At 44.3% G+C, this 27,078-nt stretch overlaps 2 protein-coding genes across 16 annotated transcripts in view; one reads left to right on the top strand and one right to left on the bottom strand.

Annotated features, from left to right (window-relative positions):
- ESRRB (estrogen related receptor beta) overlaps window positions 1-27,078 on the bottom strand; it is a 140,811-nt gene that overhangs the window by 13,659 nt on the left and 100,074 nt on the right. For all 3 annotated transcript variants that reach the window (XM_085225364.1, XM_085225365.1, XM_085225363.1), the window contains 4 exons: window positions 24,642-25,051; window positions 16,155-16,271; window positions 3,744-3,854; window positions 2,961-3,122 (listed from right to left, as the gene is read on the bottom strand). In XM_085225364.1, coding sequence (XP_085081490.1) covers window positions 2,961-3,122; window positions 3,744-3,854; window positions 16,155-16,271; window positions 24,642-25,051 — 800 coding nt within the window. The remainder of the gene's footprint in view (window positions 1-2,960; window positions 3,123-3,743; window positions 3,855-16,154; window positions 16,272-24,641; window positions 25,052-27,078) is intronic.
- Window positions 1-27,078, top strand: part of LOC146544324 (uncharacterized) — a 175,328-nt gene that overhangs the window by 115,487 nt on the left and 32,763 nt on the right. For 2 of the 13 annotated variants that reach the window (XR_014883665.1, XM_085225371.1), the window contains 2 exons: window positions 14-19,051; window positions 26,127-26,223. The exons of 1 other annotated variant lie outside the window; for it this stretch is intronic. Coding sequence is in view for 11 of the 12 variants with exons in the window: in XM_085225371.1 (XP_085081497.1) it covers window positions 14-35 (22 nt within the window). In the remaining variant the exon portion in view is untranslated. 10 more of the 13 variants (XM_085225370.1, XM_085225367.1, XM_085225374.1 and 7 more) reach the window with 9 other exon arrangements.

Here is a 27,078-nt window from a genome sequence, read left to right as displayed (position 1 = left end):
TTTCTTGCTGCAGGCCTTATTCTGAAAGGTGCTGACTACTCCACTGGCAGCGGGAGGCTCCAAAGAAGTATCTCAGGACTGCATAGGCTCTGTGATCAGCACAGAGCTGCATGAGCATTTCCCTTCTTCCCAGGTGCAGGTAGAGAAAAGCTGCTTTATTTGCAATAGCTGATGTGACATTCTTTTTTTTTTTTTTAATCATTATTTTTGTGGCTTTTTTTTTCCCCTCAGTGATATGGCAGTGGGAGCTCCCAGAATTTAAAAAAAAAAAAAAAAGTCACATAATTTGTGGCAAGTGGAGTTCATAATCTGTTAATTTATTATCATTTCTGTCATTCTGGAGGGCCATTAGCAGAGGTAATAAAGGGAGATGTAATTATAGGATCTGAGGCCACTCCAGACACAGCTGCTGTCACTCCACTTGCCATATTTCATTCCATGCTAGTACTATCGTCTTCCTAGCGAGAAAAGCACAACAGCTACCCTGGGAGAGCCTTTGCCGTCACCTCTTGAGAGAAGTCCTGTCTCCCTGCATCAAGGCATGCAGAAATGGTAGATGTTCAAAGACAATTAGCACAAGGGGGGGGGCCTCACTCAGAAGGGTACAACTCCACACTAAGTCTGGCTTTTGAGCTAATAGCTAATAAGACTGCTGAGCTAAAGATATTTGCTGAACACCATTAAATCATGCTTTCCTGTTATCATAGGACTTTAGCTTTGATTTTATTTGCTAGCAGCATGAGGCAGAAGTTTGTACCAACATCTGGGATCCTGAAGGGTTGGTAAGACTAACACCACACAATTCTTTACTAATTCCACTGTGAAAACAAGTGGAAAACAAGGCAGACATGATGTGACTTCTGTTCCTTTCTCCATGCTGACTATGTCAAAGAGTTTATGCACACAGGAAGCAAAGTTCTGGTATTCTAAAAATCTCTGGAAGGCAGAAATACAGGGCATGTATAATCCAGACTCCTGGCAGCCTCCTGGCCCTGCCCTGTTCTGCCCCCTTGCTGCCTAATGCAGTATGTTTTGTACATGTTTTTTTATTCCCTTTTGTAAATGTTTCTATGAACATTTACAGCTCCCTTGTGTAACAGTCCCTGAACTCTCTCTTGTATACACAGTCCTGTTATGGTACTGCTGCTTTGAACTGTATGAGGCTGATGGCTGTTATCACGCTGCAAAATCTTTGATAGGAAAGGAAAGGTGAGGTGATGACAGGTTTGTCCTGCCTTTTACAATGGAGTGGAAGATCCCTTTTCGTAGTGCAGGAGCCATCTCATTACTACACACCTGTTCTGGGATAATCGCCATAGCAAACTGAAAAACCTTGTAAGAACTCAGCGCTGAGCATCCCACACTGCAAGCAAGGGAACTAAAGCAGGACACCCTGGGCAAATAGGAGTGGACAAGGTTAGCAGAACAGACAGCAGCACCTTACTGGACAGCCAAGCAGATAATTGCATTGCATGAAAACCACTCCTGTTAACACCCTAAGTTCTGGGTTAGTAGAACAATCCAGGCTGAGTTCCCTAATCACCACTGTAACCCCATTTGTGATGAATCAGCCCCAGAAGGATTCCAGTGCTAGTGATGGATGTAATCCTTGCAGATCCTACAGATCTCATGTAAGAAGGGCACCACTGGGATTAACCTCTACTCAGAAACACTGTCCTCATAAAGTTTATCCAGACTTTATAGTCCCACCACATAACATTCTGTATTTCATACAGCCTACGAAGTCACTAACCCTTGAGTCACAAGAGAAATGCTCCCACTGAGAAAAGAAGAACGGCCACCAAAAAGTCACAAGAGGAGTGACAAAGAAAAGCAGTATGCATAAGAGAAATAAACTCTTTGCTCACTCATGCTAAGATGCCTCACAAAACAAGGAAGAACTTAAAGCTTTGAAGCTAAGCAACATAACACAAGTCTATGCAGTGGAAGATGCAGGCAACGAGCAAGTACTGGTTAAATCCTGTGATTCTGTGGTTGACCTCAGATATTCTCCCAACTACGCAGGGTGGAAGGCAGGAGAAAGTAGTACTGAGCTGTTCATAGTGAGCATCTGTTTGAAGCAGTCCTCTGGAAAGCAGCCATGTAAACCTCAAGGACATTCTCCAAATTCCCTGTCCAATCTTCCCCACATCCAAATCCAATCTATTTTTTTTGAGAGGATGTTTGTGAAGGAGTAACAACAGAGAAGGAAGGGGCATTAGTCTGAATCTATGTCCCAGAGCCTTCTTGAGGATCATGTCTGCTCCTTCAGCCTGGGTCCATCCTACCTGCACGTGAGATGCTGTAGCTCTCTCACTTAGTTGCACAGGCACACTCAGTTGGATACAGGCAGTAAGCCTTCAGAGGCCAGTCACATTGCCAATACATTGTCCTCATTATTTTTCAGCACAGAAGACCAGAGATTGACAATACTGAGTATGTCCTCCATTCCAATGGGACTTGCTCTGTGATTAATCCAGTAAGATAAAAGCTTTCCTAAGTCTGCACAAGAGTGCCCACTACAGACAGAGTGGGCACCTGCCTTGTCGTTAGCAGTGAAGTCCAGTCACTATCATAACATCTATTTCATCTATAAACACAGCAGACCTAGGCCATAGTAATATAGTCCAAGATCACTACAAGTCCACCATCCTAAGGGCTGTTCCCCAAGTGGCTGTTCTTTGTGACACTCAATGCTGGTGTCACCGGGGACTTTGTTGTAGCACCTCAAAGCCTACTGCATAATGCCAGGACGCACACACATACAATGAACTCATGCACCTGCAGGGGTTATTTGGAGTTCATTTCCAATGAAGGCCTGCCATAAGCAGTTTTCTGTATCAGTGACTTCCATCCATCACTATATGTAAAAATCCTGCTTAAAGACAAACTGATAAGCACAGTTATAAATAATAGCTCCCTTTGCTGTCCAAGCTTAAGCCCTGTAATTTCCCATTTACCTGGGATGTGTTTCGCCCAGCCAATGATCACCACCAATTCCCTGTCTGCCAGGTCACAGAGGGTTGTCAGGGCTTTGATGTCACTCTCCGGCATGGTTGGATCAGGCATGGCATAAATCTTCTCTGGCTCTGCCACCAGCAAGTGGGAGACGATCTTAGTCACTGCACATTTCAAAGGAGAAGTTGTTGTTTTATCTCTCATGACATAAGGTGTCATAACAGCCCTCTCTAGAAGGGCCTTGCTACTGGTTATAGAGGCTATGGGACCTCAGAAATTGTATAGGTCACAAGAGGACAGTACACCACAACCTTATATGCTATAGTGATCTGTCTGTGCCAAACCAGCTCCATACAGGGATGACAAAAGCAGCAAGCTACTGTAAGGCTGTCAATCACTATTTCAGGTAGATCCAACAGGGATAAGAGGAAGCATGAATAATCAATTGATAGGACCTGGAAAAGTTTAGGGAATTATTGGCCATATGGAAGAGAGAAATCAGCACAGGACCAATTTTGTTAGGGTAGTTTGGATGGTGGAAAAGTTCAGCAAAATCACTAAATGAATTTTTATAATCTCCTAGGAAATTTCTGGTCTATATTCTAGATACAATATATATTGCACTCAGGCTATACCTTAGATGTAGCAAGTATACTTATGCACTGTGATCACAAGAAAAAGTGCTGGTGACTCATGGAAACCAGAATTGATAACTGCTCCACTGAACATTTTGAGCCAACTAAAGTGGTTGCTCAGAGGACCACAATTCAAAGACTGATACATACGTGGCTTTTTAGCTGGGGGAGGGATCTGTAAGCTCAAATAAGTGCTACTCTCAGAATCCAGTCTTCTCTTGTATTTCTGGCGGCCTCCACGGACTCGATCCAGACGAACACCTGCAGTTAAAACAGGATATATTCACATGATTCCTTATAGCCACCATCTTGATGTTCAGATGTAAAAATTCTGCTGTTCTCCACACTCTCCTAATCATATGAGATCTCAGCTGAACTCAGATCCCAATAATAATAGGTAAGCTGCCTCTAGCTGTCATACTACTGCTGGGAGCTTTATTTTCTTTCAAGACGTTAATGAAGACAAAAATTAACCCATTCAAACTCTTGAATCGCCACTAATGTGATGGACAAATGAAAAGTTTCAGAGCTCAATGTCCTCTGGATGATCTTGCTTTTAAAAATAAAGCGTTAAATGTCATTCAAACCTGTAGTTATAAAAATAAGGTTTTAGATTGTTCTTAAAATTGAGGAGTTAAATATTCTGTGACCTCTCTCTACTTATGTTTGAAAAAAGTGATCTATAGCAAATAAATTATGAACCATGAATTCAACAGAAATGTTTCAGATTTGATCAAGTAAGGAGCCATAATAAAAGTAGAACTGAAATAAATAGAAACAACCTCTCCTACAATATAGCAATGATAAATCTGAAATAGGGACACACTGAAGAATTTGCTGTCGCTCTTTGAAAATACAGAGAACCAAACTGCAAATAGTACAGTGAAAACGGTTCCCAGAGACTGATCCCACACAAAAAACTACAGCAGCATCGATAACCGACTAAACAGGAACTACCATTGAACTTCTGTTATCTTGAACGGCATCGGGACGAGACACGGCATTAAAAACTAATCATGAAAGAAGCCGCAGATATCTGACCAATTGTCAGCTACTTCTGGCAGCCATACTGCCACTGGCAGTCAGTTCCTGAGAAACTGGGGCAGCTCAGTTCTGCTGGAGGAAACAGCTACTGCAAAAAAGTCCTCTCGTGATAAAAGTAGGGGCAATCAAGTAGAATACATCTTTGAATCTACACAGTACAAGCGTATAAATGCTGATGAGTTTATCTAGTCTGATCACAGGAACCAATTATGTGATACACTTACTAATCACACTGAACCATTAATATTTTGCAATCAATTTACTGCATAAACACAAACATCTAAAAGCAAACACTCCAAACCGGTGCTTTTTGAACAACTTGTACATCTGAAAAACCTGCAGCCTGCTGACGTATATTCAACCCCAGAAGGAGACACATCTGTCACACTGTATGTCTCAAACCAGTGCCCCATTTGCTTACTGGGTCATGGAAAAAGGAAAGCTTGCAATGTGCTCACACTGATCCCACTGACACCATGTGAAATTATTATGTGAAATTATTACTTGCCACAACACCTCAATCCTGATGCCACAACCGGAGCACCCAAACCAGATCGACTGGCAAACTAGCACCAACAGCCTTGCAACAGCAAGAAGAACCATTGCCAGCAAGGCCAATGGCACTTAGCTACACAGCAGTACTGCTGAGATTTCCAGCAGGAGCAACACCACGTGCAGGTGTATTGCCTTTAAGCCTCGGTGTGCTGGGGCATGCTGTTGGTAAGGCTACATAGCTGCTTCCTTTTAAGAGACGAGCTGCTGCCATTAAGCAGAGGAAGCAGGAAGACAGGAGGCCTGGAGTTCTTGAGACCAAAGGAACTGCTGCTGCAGGACTGTGCTCTGGGAGGAGGACAGGCATTGGAAGATGGGCAGAATGACATGAAATAGAATGCATGAATTCAGATCAAGCCTTTCCTTCTCCTGCATTTTCTATTTCTGACTGTATAGAGAGCTTACTGATGGCCCTAAGAGTAACTACTACTTTTCTCCTCCATTACACAGCAGATTTTCTGAAAATCTGCCCACCGCTTCTTTTATCTCTGTTCCTTGCAGCAGGTAGCCTGTGGGCAAAATGTCATCCTGGGAGCTTATTAAGGTTCCAATGAGTGATTTTTAGAAAGGGCAGATGGGGAATCCCAAACTTAAGTTTATCCTGGGAGATCCTGGAGGAACAGCACTAATAAAGTCCTGGATGAAGTAGGATGCTGTCACTTCTGCTGTGATTCTTTCCTTCTGTACATGTTCCCTGGTTTCATAAGAAAAAAAGACTCCTATGCTACTATGCTTTGCTGAATGACTGACACCTACCTACAGCCAGGAGGAAAAGGGAGAAATAGATTTCAGGAAGTACCAGGAAACCGAGTAAACAGCTATGAAAATTTAAAGGGTCAGGAATAATTCTGTTTGAAGGTTATGGAGGAATCTGGAAAAGGTTACAGGACTTCACTCCTGAATCACAGCTTCCTAGGATGCTCATAGAAGAAAGGTCACAGGAAGGCCCATTCCCTCATGCCAAGAGGTAGGCAGGATGTCACTGGAATGGGGGACACCATTCTCAGTCCAGCAAACAGCTCTCCACAAGCTTTTGTTGTACACTTTGCTAAGCAGTACGGAGGGAGGACAGAGTTGGGAGAAAATGAGGGAAGGAGCTTTCTGTTCCTTCTCCCAAGGAGAAGCACGCATCTCCAGTGCCCAGCAGAGGGATGGCTGCACAGGTTGCAGCAGTATTAGGGACCCTCAATCAGATTATAAGGACACAAACGACTTAAGTGCATTAAAAAAAAAAAAGATAAGAGAGACGCAGGGAGATTTACCTTCCATCCCTCCTTCCCTCACTAGGCAGATAGAGGTCTGTTCGCCCAAGGTCTTTAGATTGTTTATTTTGAACAAGCTTTTGTCCTCTTGTTGTTCCCTATCCTACATGAAACTCCTTGAGGCAAATGTTTTCAATCAGCATTTGCAGAGCCACTACCCTACCCTGTCATCAGCAGCTCCAGCTGCTGAGGACAACAGCAAACAAAGGCATCTCAAGCTGAGTCCCTGACTGTGACAGTCCAGAAGTGAGCACTCTGACAAAAGCCCTTTCCTAAAGAGCTGACAGCATAAGGGGTCATAGTTAGATGGCAGGAAAGGGCATGGCCAAAATTCAAGATCTCATACTAAGCAGCGTGACTTGTTAATGTCTGCTGTTCTGCTCTGGTTTGTTCACTGATTGATTTTAAGATAGGGAGGGTGGTTACAATGCAGCTCCGCTAGGGGAAACCTATGGGTTGTTAAAACGGGGTGGGGAGTTGCAGTGCATGAGCTCAGAGCAAGAAAGAAGGCATCAAGTGGAGAAGAAACAGAGCAGGATGTAAACTGAATGAATGAAAGCGAGAGGGCAGAAGAGAGATGAGAGGGGCAGGGCTGGAGCAAGGCTGAGTGCTTTGTACACTGTAATCCCAAGTGCAGAGTTCACACCAAGCCTGCAGCCACCTGCGCTTTAACTGCGAAGTGCAGCAGTCACTTCTGACATACAGCTGGTCAGAAGGCTCTCACATAGGGTTTGATACCACAGCCTGACAGGACAACACCAAGAGAAAGCAGCTGACTTCCAGCTCCTGCACAGACTGATTTTTCTCATGGATCACATCTGTCCAGCTCCCAGGAAAGAAAGCACTCATCTTACAAAGCCATCACCATGACAGGCACTCCTGGATCACAAGCGTCAGCAAAGAGGGTCAGCTAGAGCAGACAGGATGGGAGGATTCACATTTAGGATGTGAGGTGCTACAGTACAGAGCAAAGTTTGGGAAGTATCACTCTGTGCTGACCTACCTTCCTGGAAACTGCTTCTTCAGAAATGAAGGCTATATGTGCTGGAAGCATCCCCTCTCCTCCCGTTCCCTATGCTGCCAGGAAGTGCCATATGTTGAATTTTGTTACCTTTTGAGGCACTCTGCACAGCAGCCCAGGTGCAAAGCTGGGCCCCTCGTCCGCCACTGGCATTGAGCCCCCACTCACTAGAAGCATGCTCTCAGCTCCCCAGCACCAAGCAAGGAGAGGGGCAAGTCCCGGGCTCGTGCAGAACTTGTCGGCTCAGCATCCTGCCCGGGGCAGGACTGTCAGTTTTCGAAGTGTCCTGTGGGTGCCACTCGTGTTCCAAGTGCTGATGCGGAGAGGTCTGTGCCAGCACCAAGCCTCTGCAGTGGGAGAGCTGATCCGCTGATCTGTTCAAGCTCCCTGCATTTCTGTGACATGCCCCTCAGAGAGATGTCTGCCCGACAACTTTGGGATCAGATGTCTTCATGCTGACTTGATAACATCAGACTTCGGATTTTTTTTCTTAATGGAAGTAAAATAATTCCATCTTTTTTTAAAAGCTGGACCTAGGCCCAGTCTGTCGGAAGCAAAAATAGCAGAGTATGCAGAGGCAACAGCATACAGAGTCAGGTTTAGTTTCTCTTTTATTTTCTGGGAACTAAAAATAATCTTAAAAGCACTGTGAAGCTAAGCTCAGGCCATTGGGAAATGCAGTCTAGGCCCAATATCAGCTGTCGTGTCAAATTACTAGCCTCACCTCACTTTCCATCGAGTCCTATCACATGCTCATGAATTGATAGGAACAGAAAGATCCATCTTGCCAAAAGAGCTAACGCAGAAGCCAAGCTACAGGGTTTATGCACGGGACAATTTGTGTCTAGCCTGAGAAGGACACAACTGAAGGGAAGAGAGGGCAAGTGCTTGCTGGGGAGCGGCGTCTCCAGGACTACTTTTGCCCAGCTTACTCTATAAACCAGCCAGATCCTGTGCTTAGTGCCCACCTATACTTTGAGGTACAGTCTGCATCAGTGCAACCTAGCTGCTCTCCCAGGGTCTGAGCTGAGGTGGTGCTCTGCAGGTGACACAGATACCCCTGTCCCCAAGAGCTGCAGTCTAAAGCACGGGGACTGGCAGTGCCCAAGAAAGCTGGCAGCCATGGGCTGAGACCAAAGAAAAAAAGGAAAAGTGCTGTACACAAGGTGTTCTTTCTCCTTTTTTGCTCAGAATTCCAGGAGAGACAAGGGGATGTGGCAGTGGGAGCAGACAGCTGGGAGGATGCCTATCAAGGAAACAGTGTAGCTATGACCTAGCTATGAAAAGTTAGGGGTGCCGAGATGGGGAAAGAAACAAACTATGGAGAAAAGTGTTTAGTGAGAAGGTGGAAAGGCTGGAGCCTGACTGCGTTTTCTTTTGTCACTTGTAGATTCTATCACAGGAAGAGAAAAAGTCCTGTTTATATCATAATCCCTCTCCTGTGTTACAAGAACCCACAGAGAGATGGATCTGATCCCCCCTCTGATATTTTCAGGAATGTATTAGTTGAGTAGAAAAGTTGTTTTCCTGCTTGTCTAGCTAAACAGTCCCTGAACTGCAAGGGACAGGTTAGCCCTGTAACAACTGGTGATATGCTTGGTTCCAGAGCCTGTCACGTGCCCTGGAGCACTGACACAAGCTGTCACATGCATATAAGCTGCATGTCCCAGGTGGTTGGTCCAAAGCATATAGGATCTGATGTAATTCAAAAGCTTGTGAACCCTTTTCCTCCTCAGCTGCCAGCTCTGCTGAGGTGTCTCTGCATCCCTGGCCTATCTCTCAAAGGTACAGCTTCCTTCCCATGCTGAATCCCCAGTCACACTGGAAAACCAGGAATCAAGAAGGGCTTCAAGGGCAAAGGGAATAAAGAATACCTCGGTACATTCTTTACCATTCTGGAGTGTTCCCCACACCCTCACCTTCTGTTTGTGGTCCATGCAAACGCTTGGACTGTTTCCCCTCATGGGCCTCTAACCAGTCTGAAGAAGGACAAAAGACTTATTGACTTTTATCACTTACAAAAGCAATACTCACACAGCAGTGGGCTGAGGGGCACTGTGAAAGAAGACACAGGCATGTGTCTGCCAGGAAAGGACCATGGATGACTTTCACAGAAGGACCTACGAGGTAACAAAGCCACAGTGCCACCAACTTTCCAAGAGATAATACTCAGAACCAAATCCCCAAAAGGGATTGCTGCCTAGGGGAACTTACAGCCCAGAGTGTGATTCCACTTACCTTACTTTAGACTTTGATAGTTTTCTTTTGTGCATCTGGGCTCCTCTGAGAAGCAAGAGAAAGAAGCAGGAAGATCTGCATTCACATCACCCTCCAGACACTTACATGAGGAGATGTGATGAACATCAGAAATGCCCTGAAGGGTCAAACCAATGCTTTTTCTAGCTCAATTTTCTATTTCACGCTGAGAACATCTGTGAGAAGACTGTTTAAATGTTTAGATAGAGGACACAAGCCTTTTGGATCAGGCAAGGGAGCATGAGCATGGACTGAGAAACAAATTCTAGATTTATGACACAGCAGAGAGGCCCCACCAGCACATGGAGAGAGGCCCACTTGTGACAAAACTCTGCAGAGGTGAGGAAGCTCCTTGGGCCTAAGAACACAGCATGCTGCCACTTCAGCCAGCTCTCCCAGCACAGCTCTACTTGTGCCTTGGAGACTTAAAATGTCTCCTGAAATTCCCACCTCAGCAGTGGTGTTTGCAACACTAAGAACTAGTGTCTACTGACACTTGTTGAATGTACGTGCCTTAAGTTACAATAGAGGAGTGGGACAAGCATCCAGGCCCAACCTACTCCTGCTCAGCTCAGAGGATCTCACCCACTGCACAGATTTGTTGCATGATGATTGGCATCTAAAAATCCTTGCACAGTTGCAGTTTTTATCAGCTTCCTCTTTTTATATGTGTTACAAGAGCACTAAGCACAACTTCTAGTGATGGAATACACAGAGTATATCACAAACCTTTGTAGAAGCAATCCCTCGCTGAATTTGCACTGATGTACATCAACAGAATCTGGACTTCATGTTTGATAGAACAGAGGTTCAGTTACATACAACAAAAACGTGCGAACTCATCTGGGCAAACTAATGGTTCAAAATGAATGGAGAAAACCAACCTTGACAGATTGATAATTCACTGGATGTGGCAGAAGGTGTTGTGAGGGTCCAGTGTGGTGTTCAGAAAACAGATACCAAGTGCTGTCATTCCAATGTACACTTTCTGATGGCCCATCCATTAGAAGCCTCAATTTTGGAGCTTTACCATCATCCACCAAAGGCTGCACTCTATGTTGTGCTACCACCTAGCCTAATTCTAGCCATTCTACAAATGCTCAATTCATTTCTTGGAAAATGGCTGGATGTAGAAGATACAGACATCAAGATGCCACTCTGAAATTCTGTTTCAAAGGACAGAGAAATTGGTTGCCCATCTATTTTTAAACACAAAGGTATTTTAGAGTAAGAAAAATAAAATTTCTCTTTCTTTTCTTTCATCTGGATGCCTCCAGTAGTGATATTTCTGGCACCGGCCGGAGGCAAAATACTTTATAAATACAAAGCCATTAAATCCCATGCAGCAGCAACCTGATCGGGGCTGCCTTTTAATTTCCTGACATGAGCTGGCCACTAACCCAATTACCCAGAATCCCCGGAGGAGCCCTCATCCTGCCCAGGAAGCACAAAGCAAAAACCCAAGCATATTGCGGGGATGTCAGCTGAGCTCTCACTAGAATCAAATATCTTTTCGAGAACACATGGTTTGGAAGCAGGGATGGGGGCAGGAGGGAGCAGTTGCTGGAAACACTTTGCTCCATTGAGAGATTCTGACACTTAAAAAGAGAAATGAAACACCCTCCATTGCTGAAAGAAGGTCCACTGTTGATTCAGTTATCTGGATTTTAGTGAACAATGAAGGCAAAGTTATGAAGTAGAAGTAGTTTGAGATTGCCAGTGCCAGGAGTCCCTTGTTTAGGTACTGGACAATGGCACCCAATTTATAAAATCGCAGAGCCAGGCCTACCCAGGACTGATAGGTTTACTTCCTTGGAAAGCATTTGTAACAGCCCTGGCCATCTGATAAGGGAAAGAGCAGAGTTAGAATAGTTCTACTAGCTGCAGTAGGCAGGGTATTGCCAAAGGCTCTGCAGACAAGTGAGAAAGGGGAACAGCTAATGGGAAGATGAGCAGGATGAATTCTGTGGCTCTTCTCTCTTCACTTCTCATTCATATTTCAGTCCTTGGCCCTGCAGTGTCAGTATCCACACATTCTAGTGATGAGTACATCACAAATCAGATTAGACAGATAACAGTTCGGGAGCTTGGGGGATTTGTAACAAGGAATTTGGACGTCCTGTTGAATTTTAACATGTTCTCTAGTCTTACTTATTGAAGTGCATTAGTATGACAAGGAGCAAAGCTTGGGAAATGAATGGTTGTACCTGGGATTACTACATCACAGCAGATACACTTCTGGGAAGAAACAGAGTCATGTAGCCAAAGTAAATCATCCACCTTTCTTCGCTAATTGCCTAAACTCCCTCTTGCTGTTAAAGAGCCTCCCTTTTCTGCATCCAGATCCAGACTTCTTTCCCTTACCTTCCTTATGCATGTAAACTTCACCCTCACCACATAAGTAAAAGCTGCTGGGTGACCCTCAGAGCAAGGAGGCCAGGCCAGAGGAGAATTTGCCTTCAAAGACATTCCGAGGGGGGCACAGTATCTTAAACAAAGCAGTTTTCCTATCTTGGGAATTCTTATAAGAAATGCATTTGGGAAACCCTGGATGTAAATATTTTCTGAAATAAGGTGCACCTCATCTGCCACAGGATACATCTCCAGGGCCCCTTCAGTCTTTGCCCGCTTTCTTGGAAGCCCCACAGGCCATCCTCAATGGCTAGGCATCCTTACAGGTAACATTTCTGTTTGCAGACAGATTTTGCAGAACAGGAAGGTGTGCGCTTCGGCTGGACAAAGCTGTAGAGAAGCCCCATTCATCTGTGCCTGCAGATACCTCAGCCAGGCCACATTCAACAGAGCACAGGTTTTCTAGGGATATAACCTCTCTACAGGGACTCTTGGATTGGAGTATGCTGGAATCGCAGACTCCAAATCCAGCAGCCTCCTGTCCAGGTCTGGGAATGAGAGGGCAATTAGAGCTCTCTGAGGGCGCACTCCAGATGGAAGGGAAAGTGAGAGACGGACAGCTAGACAGACCGACACATCTGAGTCTGTTGGGCTCCGCAGGCATTGCTTTCTGCCAGTCACTCTCCCCAATGAGTCTCGCCTGCCCTGCAGCGTCACTCCTGGAGAACCTGAGACAGCAGAGCTCTGGTGTCTGTGCAGTTCCCTCGCTGCAATGCATTGATCGGAGATCTCTTAAAGAAAGTGGCCTGGATATCTGAGACAACTATTGATTGTCCCATCGGCTCTCTTCCTGCCCTGATCCTCATTCACTTGGCATTGCCCGAACAACCTGCACCTCTGTGTTAGGGACAGCCTCCCAGGTCTTAAAGGGACACAGTTGGCTGTACAGCTCCCTGTGGTCCATTGGAAAGGAAAGAAGGTGCCTGGTGACCCTCACGTGTGCATTTCCAAGGAGATTCTGCAGTATCAAGTTGAGCATTCAGGAGTAAGGTAGAGGCTTGAAGTCATTGCTACCTGTTTTTTGACATCTTTGAATACTGGTTCCACCTGCTTGAAAAATAGGCCTGCACCACATGCTCAGTGAGCACAGAGGTGTGTAGATCACATGTAAGGACAATAACCAGAAGAATCTTTCCTGTCTTACCAAGAAGAAATCACAAAGCACCGAACTAGGCATGAATGGAATATCGTATTTTTCTTCTTCAGAGGAAGGACAGTTTCATTTCCCAGAAATGTCTTGCAGTAAGTTATCAGATCAGTACCAAAGATCTCAAAGGGAAACGCAGCAAGAGACAAACTGGCTTCAAGATCTCTCATTTCGCTATAAGATCATTTTTCTCCAAACTCTGGGCAATCAAACAGGAGAAGGAACCTGGCTTAGCAGCCTTCTGCCATGGATGGACCCAAGGAAAAAGAGAGATGTAAACCAAGGCAAGGAAAAACAGGAAATACTGAAAGGAAAAATAGCATGTAGCTTGAAGATCAAGACACATCCTAATGAGCACATGGGGACTGCAGGATAGGTTCTCTGGGAAAGCCAAAATACGAGGGATTTCAAAAACCAGTCAGACTACTAGAAATGTGTAATAGGGAACACTGTTGCCCTGGTGGATACAGGGATGGATGAGCTAACGGAATGACAGATCAGAGATGTAAAAAACCAACGAACCTTTTCTAATCCAAAATCTCTTGTCAATTCTGCATTTCTGAGCAAGTCAAACAATTATGGATTTGTTCTTTCCTGAAACTCCTGGCCCTGTGGAGACCAAAGACTGTGACGCCATTTTTTATCCCTTTTTGGATTTTGCTTTCAAAGATGTCTATTGATTAAATTCCGTATACTAATAACTTTGCTTCAACCAGGCTTCACAGAAAGTTAACTAATCAGTGCTTATAACCCTTTTGTAAAGTAGTCTGACCCTTATTTCTCAGCTGCTAAAGCTGAGCAAAAGAGAGAGAGAAAAGAAGCAGCATTTCCTACATCAGCTGACCACTCAGTGTTAGGATAAAAAATTCCCGTTCACAGATTGCTAAAATAGGCTCTTCTGCTTCCCTTGATATTGTCGAGAGTTCTTACATCCCACTGCTATCAATAAATTTAAATGCTGTATATTCCACAGTTGTAAATATTATGAGAAGGATCACAGATACACTAACATCAATAGCAAACCACCCTTCCCCAGTGGTTTAATGATGCCAGATAAATCCCTATATGAATAACCAAAGACACTTCAGCACAAAAGCAGCCTTAAGAGTCAAATTTCAGTTTACAATGGGTTGTATCCCACAGGGTTCAGGAGTTCAGACACAGCATGGTGTGAATATATACATATATATATATATATATATATATATATATATATATACATATATTGTTTGTCAGCCTATCGCTGGTCTGGCAGGAGTTAACTGTTTTCACACAACTTGGTGGCTAAGCCACAGTTCAGACCCTGCTCTGGACTGTATTACACTCCTAGAACTGGGAGCAGAGGTTGCCCTGGCTGCAGTCAGGCCAGCACAGGCTCCTGCTACTCAGAGCTGCCAAGCTCTGAGAGGCTCAACTGCTTGGATGAAGGGCAGTACAGACACAGGCAGCTGGCAAGCCGGGATCCATTCTGCTGCTCTGCAGAGTGACTGGAGCCACATCATCATATTTTTATGGTTGTTTTACAAGCTTATTGTGAGCAGGCGCTCTCATACCCAGTGTGCTCTTCCACTAAAGCCAACATCACTATCATGGACTGGTGTGTGAGTGAGGGGATATAATGCTCCCCAGAATGACCACACACAGAAAAGCTGCTTTAAAGGGGTTTCTCTCTAAATCCCAAAGCAGGTGCCTCCCTCCCAGCAGAAGATCAAGATCTTCCCAACTCGATAACCTGCCAGGGAGGGATAGACTACACAAGACTGCATCTCCTTCCCTTGGTACCTGGTGTGCTCCAGCAGGAAGATATTTAACCACAGAAGCTGCACATCCATCAAAGAACAGGACAGGGTTTAACATCTAATCTACATTCTTAACAATACAGGCTGCCATCAACTTGCCTCTCAAGAAATGAGAGAGCACCAGTGCAAAGCAATACACGTTCAAGTGACATCGTGCAATTCATCACTGGCTGCTAAAATGGTATGATCTGGAAGCACACTGCATGCTGGCATCTTGGTTCCAGCACACTGGCCTTGTGCAGACCACAGCTAGCTGTTATTCCTTTTAGACAAACGGAGGGCACTGTTCTCTGCCAGGTACAGCAATGCAGAGGGTTACAAGTAGCTCTTCTCCTTCCTGCCCCTCCTCCTCTCGGTGCCTCTCCCTGAGGGACCCAAAGGAAACAAAGCTTTAAAGCCAATCCATAAGAATGTGTTTAATTGCCACTGAATTCCCTGTGGTTCACCTTGAATGGACAAGGATTGGGAAGGCAGGGGGGAAGGGAGGAAAAGCAGCACAAGAAAAGCTGAACACTGCTTAGAGAACACTGAACAGATCAATAAGCTGAACAGGTTGAGCATGCAGGGCAGGCGACCCACAGCTCCCAGACAAACCTGTGCTCCTCAACATCTTCAGAAAGTCTCCTGAGTGGAAATGTGGGCAGACCTTCAAGCACACTGTGCTATAGCTTTGCATTAACTCCATCCTTCCCTTACTAAGCCCAGCCAACCCAGTCATAATCAAGCAAGAACCTTTCCTTCTTAATACTGCAAAATGACCTGGAGGACAAGGAGAACAACATCCTCCAGCCTGGGGTTCTTTCAGGAAGGGAAACAGTTTGGCACAGCCTGTTTCCAGTTATCTGTTGAATTTGCTATCACGCTGAAAGTAATATCCTAGCATTAGTGTGCTGACTAGAACCACCCTCCTCTCTGGATTGCCTTCTTGGTCGTGGCCCATCCTGACTCTTCTAAAAATCCTGTATAGAGATACCTTGGAAAAGCCAGAGAGCACAAGTGTGTAGTTGCCCTAGGGGATTCTACAAGGCCTAGAGTTCCAGGTCAGGACAAACAGCAACTGCATCTTACCTTCCTTCAGCATCCCCACTTTGAGGCATTTCATGAAGCGACAGGCTTGACAGGACTTGCGCCTCCGTTTTGTGATCTCACATTCATTGGTGGCTGGGCAGCTGTATTCAATATTCCCTGCAATCAAACACAGATATGGTCACTCAGGAGCCATGTTCTCCTCACTGACCCAGAGGTAGGCTGTAGTGCCCCAATATTTCTATAACCATTGGTCTCTATGTTTGCTCACTCATTTGCGCACACACACACACAGACCACAGCTGGCTTGTGATGGATGGCTCTTTGAGAGCCCAGCACTACTTATTAGAGCTCATTTTAGAAAAAAAGCAACACTGCTGTTTGTACTGGGAGAAACCTGCCCATCCAAGGGGCTGACTCAAAGCTGGGCTTTCAGGCACACAATATTTTCAAAGCATATCATCACATCTTATGCTGCATCACTTACAATCTGTTCCCTGAAGCCCTGAGAGCTAGAGCAAGTCTCACTCCACCTCTACCAGGTGGATGTCACCTGCCTTCTTTGCCTTGCTCTGGGTACCACAGAGCTGGGAGGTGGCATTTCCTCCTTTGCTTCCTCCTGTCAGTGACATCCTGCAGGTAGCAGGAAAGCAGTTGTTGAGAAAAATAGGTAAGATGTAAAATGCAAGCTATCTATGCAAATCTTTTCAGTTTCACTTTAGTAGTCCTTATCATTTCTTTGTAGAGAAAATAATTTCTTTCCTCATTTCCTTTCATTTATGATCACAACATCACCTCCAAGACAAAACAGGAAAAGAGGCATCCCGAATTTGTTTCTGCTCACGTTGTATTTTATAATAAGCCAAGCATATAACTGAAACATGGAAGCAGGGGTCTGATATGAGGATGGAATGGATAGTACACTGAATGACATGTAAAGCAGCAGTTATTTAGCCCTGGAAGATAACAAACAGAAACAGTTGTCTTCAAGCTGCCATTCATTGTGAAGATGCTTCTGAAGAAGACTATTCAGTTTTTGCTGTGGAGCAGGACCAGAAACCTGGCATCGACAATGATGCATTGATAGCGATAATGTATGCAAGGCAGTCTGGCTACTAGGTAAAACAGGCAGCTCCAAAAGGGATTTCTAAAATCTACAATCAGTTCAGAAGGATGGAAAGGTTGCTTTGGTGGTTCAGACAGGAAACGGAGAGTCAAGAGTTCACTCACAGCTGTAGGAAAGAGCACAGGTGAGAGCAGAGAGGGGACATAGCCTGGACTTTCTATACCACCAGATTAGAAGGGAAGCTCCCAGTTCAGTAACACCAGGACGGGACACTTTGATTTTTGTTCCTAAATATGCAGTGGATTTCTGTGTTCTTGTTCCAAGACCCTTCTTTTCTCTGCACGTATGCATACAGTTTCTAGGGGTGGTGACTAGATCTTGGGACTAACTAAGCAGTCAGAAAGCCCACTGACAATCAGAGCTAAAAGAGAGCACAGATTCAAAAGGAGGAAAGCACCATTTTATTTATTTCATTGTGCTTGGCCCTTGCTGGGTGAAACCTCAGAAGCACTCAGCCCCTAAAAGCATAAACATTATCTGCCTGCTAGTTACAGACCTGCCCTCTGGTCTTGTCACAAGACCTGCAACTTGACTTTAAGCTCCAGGCCATCCACCTCATTCCTCACCAGTGTTCTTCCTTTGTGCCCAAAATGCAGCTTGTCCGCAAAACAAAACAAACAAAAACAACAACAACAACAACAAAAAAGAATGTTGCACAAGTTGCTTCCATTCAGACTGTATTTGGTCATTGTGCAGCACCTGAATTTCAATAGCTAGCAACGTACCAAGATTCTCAGAGAGCTGGAAATTGAGATTCAGGCATGATCTCAAGGTAATAAACTCCTGCTCTAGACACAGAGCTCCACTGCCTTACAGATTTCTGAATACAGAGGCCCTGATCTCTACTTGCTGTGCCCCACATAGGAAGGAATAGAGCAGGAACAAACCAGGAACAAAACTCCACCGTAATCTCACTTTTGAAGGTCTTGCCTTAGTTTCAATGCTCACCTTGCACACCAAAACCAGCACCAGGGTTTTGGAGAGCAAAATATTTCATATTTTATGGTTTCAAGGCCAAAAATTCACCTCCTAAGACAGAGACACCCAAGGGCACAGAGCCCTAACAGCAGCAGAAAGCAATGACAGCCCTCTCCAGCAGTTCAAGGTCCCTCTACAATGAGTCAGGCAGATCCTTCAACTTCTTCATGCCTCCCCCTGACAAAGTACTGGAAATGGTCTATGTAGCTTAGATCACAACTCAACTGAAAGAGTCAGAGTAAGTACTGGGTATCATATGTACCATGTAGGCATAATTTGAATATGCAGCTTTCAAAGGCATTTTGTACTGGGATCACAACTGTTAAAACATCAGAGCCAGAAGGGGGTGGCCACTGGGCCAGCTCCCCTTCCCATATGGCAACACAGCAGCCACCATGCAGTGCTGCAGCCACAGGGTTTGTGGGTATGTAAAAGTGAGAAAAATACACCTAGCACCAGTGGGGCATCCCTTTCAGCATGTCTTATTGCCTTCACATCGAACACAGGCTTGCATGTCCTTACACATACCCCGTTCCCAGTCTGAAGGAAGAAAGCACCAGCAACCATGTCCTGCAGCCTGCCCTGCTGGGTCAATGCTACAGGTGAAGCCCAGTGTGCTCTCTTCATACAAGATCTGACAATAAGAGACACAAGATAGTGCTGCCAAGCTAAACAGACTTTTTTTTTTATCAAGCCCTAAATGTACCCTGTACTGGATAGACTGAAAGCTACAGCTGGGGGCAATACCCAACTGTTTGCAGGACGTCACCAGGGAAGGCACTATCAGCATTATCCAGGCAGAATTCATCCAAGAAAAACTCATCTCCAAAACTTTGTAAGAAAGTTCTCTGACTTTTTTTATTGTTTGTTCTCTCAATTTCTTTTATGGGTCCTGGGGCCGGCTGCCAGCACAGCGAGCTGCTCGCAGCTCCTGTAATTTCTGTAAGTGCCCTATGATAAAGTGATGAGATTAACTCATCGGAATTCCAGCAGCCTCGCAGTGGCTGGCGGTCACACCATCAGCCTGGCTGCTGGCACTTGGAGAGTGCTCTCTGTTTGCTACAGCAGCTGGGGTGCAGAAGGGCCTCCGTGCACACGGGAGTTCAGACAGACAAGTCCTTATACGAGTATAAATTTGTGGCACATATTGTATTGTGAATTGTAGATTATGTGACCTAGAAAGAAAAGGCAAGAAAACAGGATAATCTAGTAGATAAGGCCTTGCTTTGAACTGTCATTTATTAGAAAAGCTTTCCTTAGTTAAGGTAACATTTACATTTGATCCAAAATACCTGCTAGGACCTCACCGATGCCACCACACAAGGCTGACCTAAAAAACAGCTTCAAAAAAACCAAGTGGCTGGTGACCAGATCAGAGTCTGGATTTGTTCTGAGCTTTCCTCTTAGAGGTCAAATCACTTCCTCTCTGTGTCCTGATCTTCCCATCATCAAAATTGGGTGAGCTACCAAACCTGTCTTCTGGGGGAATCGTGAGTCTTGATTCATTAGGGTCTAACTGCACTTTAAAGTCTTTAGATGAGAGATGCTAAGGAACAGCCAAGGACTACTGAAGTGACAGGTCATGTTTTTTTATGCTGGAGAACTCTAAAATTACCCTATTTTCTCTAAAATAGGGACCTTTGACTGATAAACAGTTTGGAACAAAATATTCAGTGCACACATAATTGGAATACCTGAAAATTGCACACCAGAGCTTGGAGTCTCCTAGACGACCACGTCCTCTCTGGAAGGGGAGGATCTGGGAAGGGGGAGAATGACTCCCTGAGCTTGGGGAAGGTGGTAACTTGTCACACAGCTCCTGCTCATGTTATGGACTTGGCTCGTCAACTGAGATGAGCTCAGAATTAGTATAGCACTGAAAGCACAAGCTGCTCCCCCCCACTTAGTCAGATCCTGCCTACTCCCCCACATAGAAGGAACGAAACCTCAGGGACAATCAAACAGAAATAACCAGGAAAGTCTTCAGAGATGAAATCTTTTCAACTTCTGCTTTCTGAAACAAACAAGCAAACAACTGAACCTCTTCTTTCTTTCTGGTTTCTTCTGCATTCCTCTTCACCATTCTTTCCCTATCCTCTCCCTTGCATGCTCCATCCTGCTATTGCTGCATATCCATCTCTCTTGCCCTCTGTTTCCTTAGTCAAGCTTTTCCTGAATTTCAGTGAAAAGCCTACATTTCAACATATTTGCTATTACGTGCCAAGTTTTATTTGTTCAGGATAAAAAGTTTTCTTTCACCCCTACGATTTGATGCAACAAACTGCAGTTATGACCAGCAGCATGGTGCCACACTACTGAGTCCTGTGGTGCCAGAGGGCTGAGAGGAATTTGCAGGGAAATCCGTCTTGCAGCCTTCTCAGCTCATGCATTTGTTGCCTTTTATCCTTCTTTCTTTCTTTGTTTTTTTTCTTTTTTTTCCCTTCAAGTACTGCTTTCAGAATATTGTAGGTTTAGGAGAGTTCCATCAAGCACAGAGCATAGTGCCTCCATGGTACGGCTACAAGAGAAAGCAACCAAACTTTTCAACTAGCCACTAGCTCTGATGATCCCTTCATTTCAGGACTTGCAAACTTTTGTCCTGAATCTGTTTGGTTTTGTTTTTGCTTTTTTTTTCTCCAGTTCCAAAGGCAAGCTGGTCATTTGGGTGTCCCACTGAAAAAAGACCTAAAAACTGTAAAATGGCCCATGGTGAGTGACCAACATTGTCTCTGCTCTCAGTGGGCACCAGTCCAACCTCTTCTACAGCAGGACAAGGGAACATTGATAGGAAACATGCAGGGGATTCTCTGTTACCTTCCGCTTAAATTAGCTGAGATATCATCATCTGAGTCCTGGTGTGAGGATGGGTACTTTGTGAAAATCAGAGGAAAAGCTCTAGGAGAGCAAATAGAGGTCTCTCCAGGTGTAATACCAGCACTGTTTGCCTTCTCTGCTCCATGCAAAAGGACTTGGACATTTTGCACAGCCTTGGTCAAGTCACCTTCTTGCCTGCATGTGGCTGCAGGACATGAGCCCTGGGGCTCTCTAGCGGCAGCACACAGCTTTCTCTCAGCCTGCCATACTTTCTTGCAGACACAGATTTCTGACACAGAAGTATTTACCTATTGAAGTTTCAGATAACAGATCCTTCTGTACAAAGCAATCTCTATAGATGCACTGAGGCAAAAATAAAATGCAAAACTAACAACTGCAGATCAACTGCAGATAATTTTCTGACTTCAAGTACTAGAGCTATGACAATAAATAGCAGTCAGGCACTAGATCCTGGAAATACTGCGCTTTTTCTGGCCATGCTACAAAAGTTTTTGGAAGTCTAAGACACTGTGTTTTTGCTGTGAATTCCCATCTGAGAAATATAAGAAGGACAGAGGGACAGGACAGAGCCTGACTGCCACAGCCACTACTGCAGGGTCACAAACCTCCCTCCTGCATCTCACAGGTTCTTTGCTGTACTTGTGGAAGACTTTTGCGCTCAGGAAGATGTGCAGACTCTCTCAGCTGCTCTTACCTTCCCAGCAGCCATGCTGATCACTATAAATACAACCAGGAGGACCTAAAAGACCGTGGATTTTCAAGCCTGTTACAAATCCACATAAATCTTCTGAGCTGCATTATCCACATTTTAAGCCCCTTTGTGGTGTGAGGGCATCCAGGCATAGCAGCTGTGTAGCAATGTTCACAGAGTTTGAAGTTTGCAAGACTCAAGCAGAGAATCTATGGATGCAGACGCTTTGCCTGATAAACAACCTGGCCATTCAGAAGATGATGTTAAAGATGTATTTTCTCTCTGACTCTCCAATGCCCCATTCTCCTCAATATGAATTCTTGTAAGTCCTGTTGTTTCACCTTATGGGTACGAGTTCCAAGTACACAACAGACTGACTCACAAAGATCAGAGAGGGAAATCTTAATTCAGGTTTATTTTGCTGAGCTTCAAGGTTTTATATTAATGGGTCATTTTAGGAATAGCCTTAATTTTCACTATTTGAAAATGAAAAATAGATGAAGGGCAGTCATAGTCATGAATATATTGAATAATAAGGGCAGTCATATGGTTATGTAGCACTGTTCTTAGTTTAATGCTCAGAGAGGTAAAACTGTTTACCAGTTAGAACTGAAAAACAAAAGCTAATGGCAATGTATTTGATTGATCTATAATGTTCTATCTGCTGAGCAAACTATTACAAGAATGAATATAGTTAGATTATGAATACACATCCATAGCATTTGTCCTAAACTTAGATGAGAGAATTATGTAGGATTTCTATGGAATATGAATTTTTAAAGTTTTTAATTCAGAAATATGCAATACGTTACCTTTCTTGTAACAGACCTATTTCACTTCATTTAACTAGTATGAAATTTCGCTTTCAAATCAGACTTGTCTTAACAACAACAGTAGCACATTTCAAGATGCCCAGAGAAGCTGCGGGTGCCCCATCCTCAGAGGTCCTCGGGGTGAGGCTGGATGGGGCCCTGGGCAACCTTGATCTGGTGGGTGGCAGCCCTGCCCATGATCTTTAAGGCCCCTTTAACCTTAGACATTCTATGATTCTATGATTTTATGACATCAGAGATACCCAACCATGTCCCTGCTGGCTTTCAGCCTATCTCCTTCCCATCAGTCAAAAAGCAGTGGACTTCATGATGTTGAGGACCTGTTCTATCTGCTTTTTCAGATAGAACCTGAACCTGGCCTCACCTGGCTGAAAGGAAGAGTAAGTGGCAGAGCTGCCAGGTTCTGCCATACTTTAATTAAAAATAAAAATAAAAATAAAACTTTACCTCAAAAAAAACCCTTTTAACTCAAAAAAAAGTCTGCAAATTGGGTGTAATACAGATGAAGAATGAATACCTTTTGGAAATGTTTTTCCTGTCTCTTGTATGTTATACTTGAGCTCTTTCCCCTGTATACCCAGCATTGAGTGGATACAGCATACACTATAGCACAGCCCTAGGAATTTCACATTTTCCTGAGTCAACCAAAATGTGCAATCCTATTGCCTACCCAGTCTCCCTAGGCTCAGCCTTCAGCTCCATAGCTGGAACCGCTCACACTTGGCACAGCACACTGGACTCTCCCACTACTGGGAACTGAAGCCTTTTGGTGCCTCAGTCACTAACACAAGCTGATGACAGGGTGAGAGAAATCTCCACTTACTCCTTCCCCCCATCTGTTACATGTTAACAGGCAATCAATTAGGGAACCGCAGGGAGAATATGGCTGTGCTGGGGAGCAGGGCTTGGAGAGAAAGAGTCTCCCTTCCTAGGATGAAATCAGCTGATATAACACCAAGGCTGATTACAGGCTCTAGTTACGGTTGCTCTGGATCATTTTCAACTTCTCAAAACTTCCTAGATTTCTTTTTCCTCTCTCCAGGTTAAACCTATATTCCGCTCTGCCACAAAGAAGTTCTTGTATTGCTCCCATGAGGGGTTAGTTTTTCAGTTTCTTCCTGTATAAAGAGCCCATAAGGGCTTTGCTTCAGAGTAATACCCTTTCCCTCCTGTAGTACCCAAATGTGCCAAAAAGAAACACAGGGAATAGATCCAAGTGCTGGAGAAGGAACAGAGTCTGTGTTGACAGTCAGAAGTACGACTAAAAGTCCAATCACAGGAGATTCAGCAATGACATATCACAGAAAGTCTGCCAGAGTATAGGCCAGTGCTCTAGGGATGGACATCCTTTCCACATAGCATAATGAAAAAGGAAGACTCAGTGGGGCAATACAGAATGATCATCTCGATAGCAGTATCTCCTTGCCACTATACATCTGGAATCTTAAAAAAATTAAACTAGAAACAGTCAATTCTGTAGAGATCCATGCTAATCTGCACCCTGTATTGCTCTGTTACTCCAGAATTGAACATTCCCAGTGATGGAGTATTAGTTATGACTGGCCCAGTCAATGAAAAAAAAAAAAAAAAAAAAAGGAGTGCTTTCCGCACAAGTGGACTTCATTTCACAGAAATCAAGAGAATATTGGAGTGGTGGGCTGACATCAGCCAGCTACCCACACATTGGCTTGCTCTCTAGTCAACCCACTAGTATGCTTTCCATTACAACGTGAATTATTGCGTCCTTTTTTCAGTTAGAGAGTATCTGTGTGTTCAGGCATGTTTGCTCATACATAGTCTGCTTGTGTAAGTACACCCAAGCATCTGAGGATATCAGAGCCCGCCTGTATGCACTTCTACTTTCAGCTATATTGTTGGAACTGTACATGTACACACCTGCAGCATGCCTTTGGCACTCAGGGCACAGATATGTACCACATACGTGAATTGTATTCGCAAGATAAGTGAGCTGCAATTTGTCTACATACACATGCACTGAGGTTATCAAAGTCATCTAAGGAATTTCTGATCACTGGTTAAGACTGACAAAAATTGGTACACTGTACCTTGAATAGTCCTCTTGAAGAAGGCTTTGCATGCCTCACAGGAAGCCACACCGTAATGGTACCCAGAAGCAATGTCCCCGCACACCAGGCACAGCCGCTTGGGGATGGCATTAAGCATGTACTCGCACTTGGTGGGTGAATCCTCCATGATGGCACTGGCGCAGTCATCGTAACGCTTACGGCAGGACCCACCACCAATCCCTGTGCCATTGAACATGGGCGGTGAGTCCAGGCCATTGGGGTGGCCACCCATGGCAATGCCGTAGCCACCGCTAGCATCGGAGGAGCCACTTGGGCTGTGGTGGCTGATGGCATCGATGCCAGATGATGGGCTGGAGGGCTCGGTCTTGATGAAGGACCCACAGCTGGAGGAGAGATGCCGCTCCTCCGTGGCCATTCTGCCGAGCAGCCTGCAAAGAGAGAGCGAAGATGTTCAGCGGCCTCCTGGCTAAATGCAGCTCCAGGGTAGTCAAAGGAGAGCTCTCCTTTCCCACCTCAGTCCAATTCCAGTTGGCTCAGGCAGTCCAACACCACACAGGTGCTTCTCCTCAGGGATACAAAACAAATCACTAAGAACCATTGCCTACTTCCCACCAAATCACACAGAGAAAGTCTAGGCCATCATGTAAATCACAATTCCAGGCTGTTTACAGGCTAATGCTTGGAAGGGGCATCAGTGCTGATGAGGCAGAAGCTACCCAGAGCAGACAAACCCTGGGAAAGCAGAAAGAAATGAGCCTATGTGTGGCTGGCCAAATGAGAAAGATTCTCAATTAGTTCAGGATTCCCTGCCCTGGCTCTAAGCAGAGTACACAAGCACACTCTGCAAGAAAGATCTATTCAGAATGGATTTTCTTTTGTAATACAGAAGTCTCTGTTATTTTCATGTTGGATTCCCTCCTCCTCTTCATTAACATCACTAAAATGGGAGCTCAGAAACTGAAAGAAACTGATCTGATCAAAAGCTTCATCCAGCTTAATCTTAAATATTAATCTCCCTTTTGTTTACTAGCGTAAGACATATGCATACAAAGGCTTCTCTCAAATTTCCACTTCTTATAGAGTCATATGCTCTAAAGTATATGCAGGGATGGCATCTTTACCAAATTTGAAAGCTTTTATTATTATTAACTGCAGTCAAAGGTAATCTTATTGTTCATGTGAAAGTTCAGTCTTTTTTTAGAACACTGCTAATTCTGATGATATCATATGGAAATGAGATGCAGGGATTACTCGTTTAGTCTATGAACAAATAAAAAAAATAATCACTTCTATTGTGCATGCTGTATTTGCAGCCTCCCAGATTCCCTGGACATCTCCTAATTCTCCTTCTCCTGTCATGTACTTTTCCTATGTTCTCCTAATTCAGACTTTCATTAACCATATAATTGTTCTTCATGCATTCACACATGAGGTTTTTGCAAACCTCAGATCTGTCTCATCATCCATCTCTGAATTTCATCTACTTTGGCTATTTCTGTTCAGTCCAGAAGAATTCAACAAGGCAACTCCTCAGTAGTATGAAACTGGCACTACTCCACCACTTCTCCAGCTGAAGATCTGGATAGCAGTCAAGACAAAGGTATGCCATCAATTACCTAGTGACATTTCCACATTTGCAATGTTATTTTCAGCCCATCACTTATATAACTCCTTATATTATTTGCTTGTTTTCTCCTCCCATAAAATTAAATTATTATCATTTCTTTAACAGACAATATCAGCAAGTTACTTACTAAGACTCTCAGACCTTTTCAAGAGTTGCTACAGTTAATTTAGAATCCATTAAGATCTATGAAAAATCAAACTAATGTCTTCTGGAACACAACACTGCAATGGTCAGCAATGCACTTCATCTACCACTGTGCTGTCCACGCACCTAGCGTTGTTACAATCCTCTGGGGCTCTTCAATCTTTCTTGATAATGTACTGTCATCTGCAGTGTCTCATTGCTTGCCCACTTTGAAGATCATTAATGCATGAATCAAACACCACAACACAGAACTTTTTGGGCTGTCCATGTTAACCTTTACCATGCTGAGAATTGACCTCCACTTCTTCTCTGGGTAGGGTATGCCTACTCTTTGTTTTCTGTCTCAAACACTTTTAAATTGATAATAGTATTAACCTGAGAGGTCAGATTTTCTCTCCAGCAAGATAATTTGTCAACAGCTTTTAAAAAAACCTAAAAATATGCAATCAAGTGATTTTCCTGATGACATGTCCAAAGAATTTTGACTGCCTGGAGATGCTTAAATTTCTTTTTGGAAGGTCCACTGGTTTAAAGTTACCACACCATGGTCATGTGGGTAATTTCCATTTCTATTTCAGTTTCAGCCTATTTACCTGGTATTTATGGCAACTCCTCCTGCCAAGAGGTCTGATCCATCAGGTGACAAGACAAAACATTTTGTGACACGGCAACACTGGCGTGTAT

The sequence above is a fragment of the Meleagris gallopavo genome, chromosome 5 (genome assembly GCF_905368555.1).
Source record: "Meleagris gallopavo chromosome 5, MGAL_WU_HG_1.1, whole genome shotgun sequence".
Classification (NCBI taxonomy): Eukaryota; Metazoa; Chordata; class Aves; order Galliformes; family Phasianidae; genus Meleagris; species Meleagris gallopavo.
Note: the sequence above shows the minus strand (reverse complement) of the source record. Positions and strands in the feature narration are given on the sequence as shown.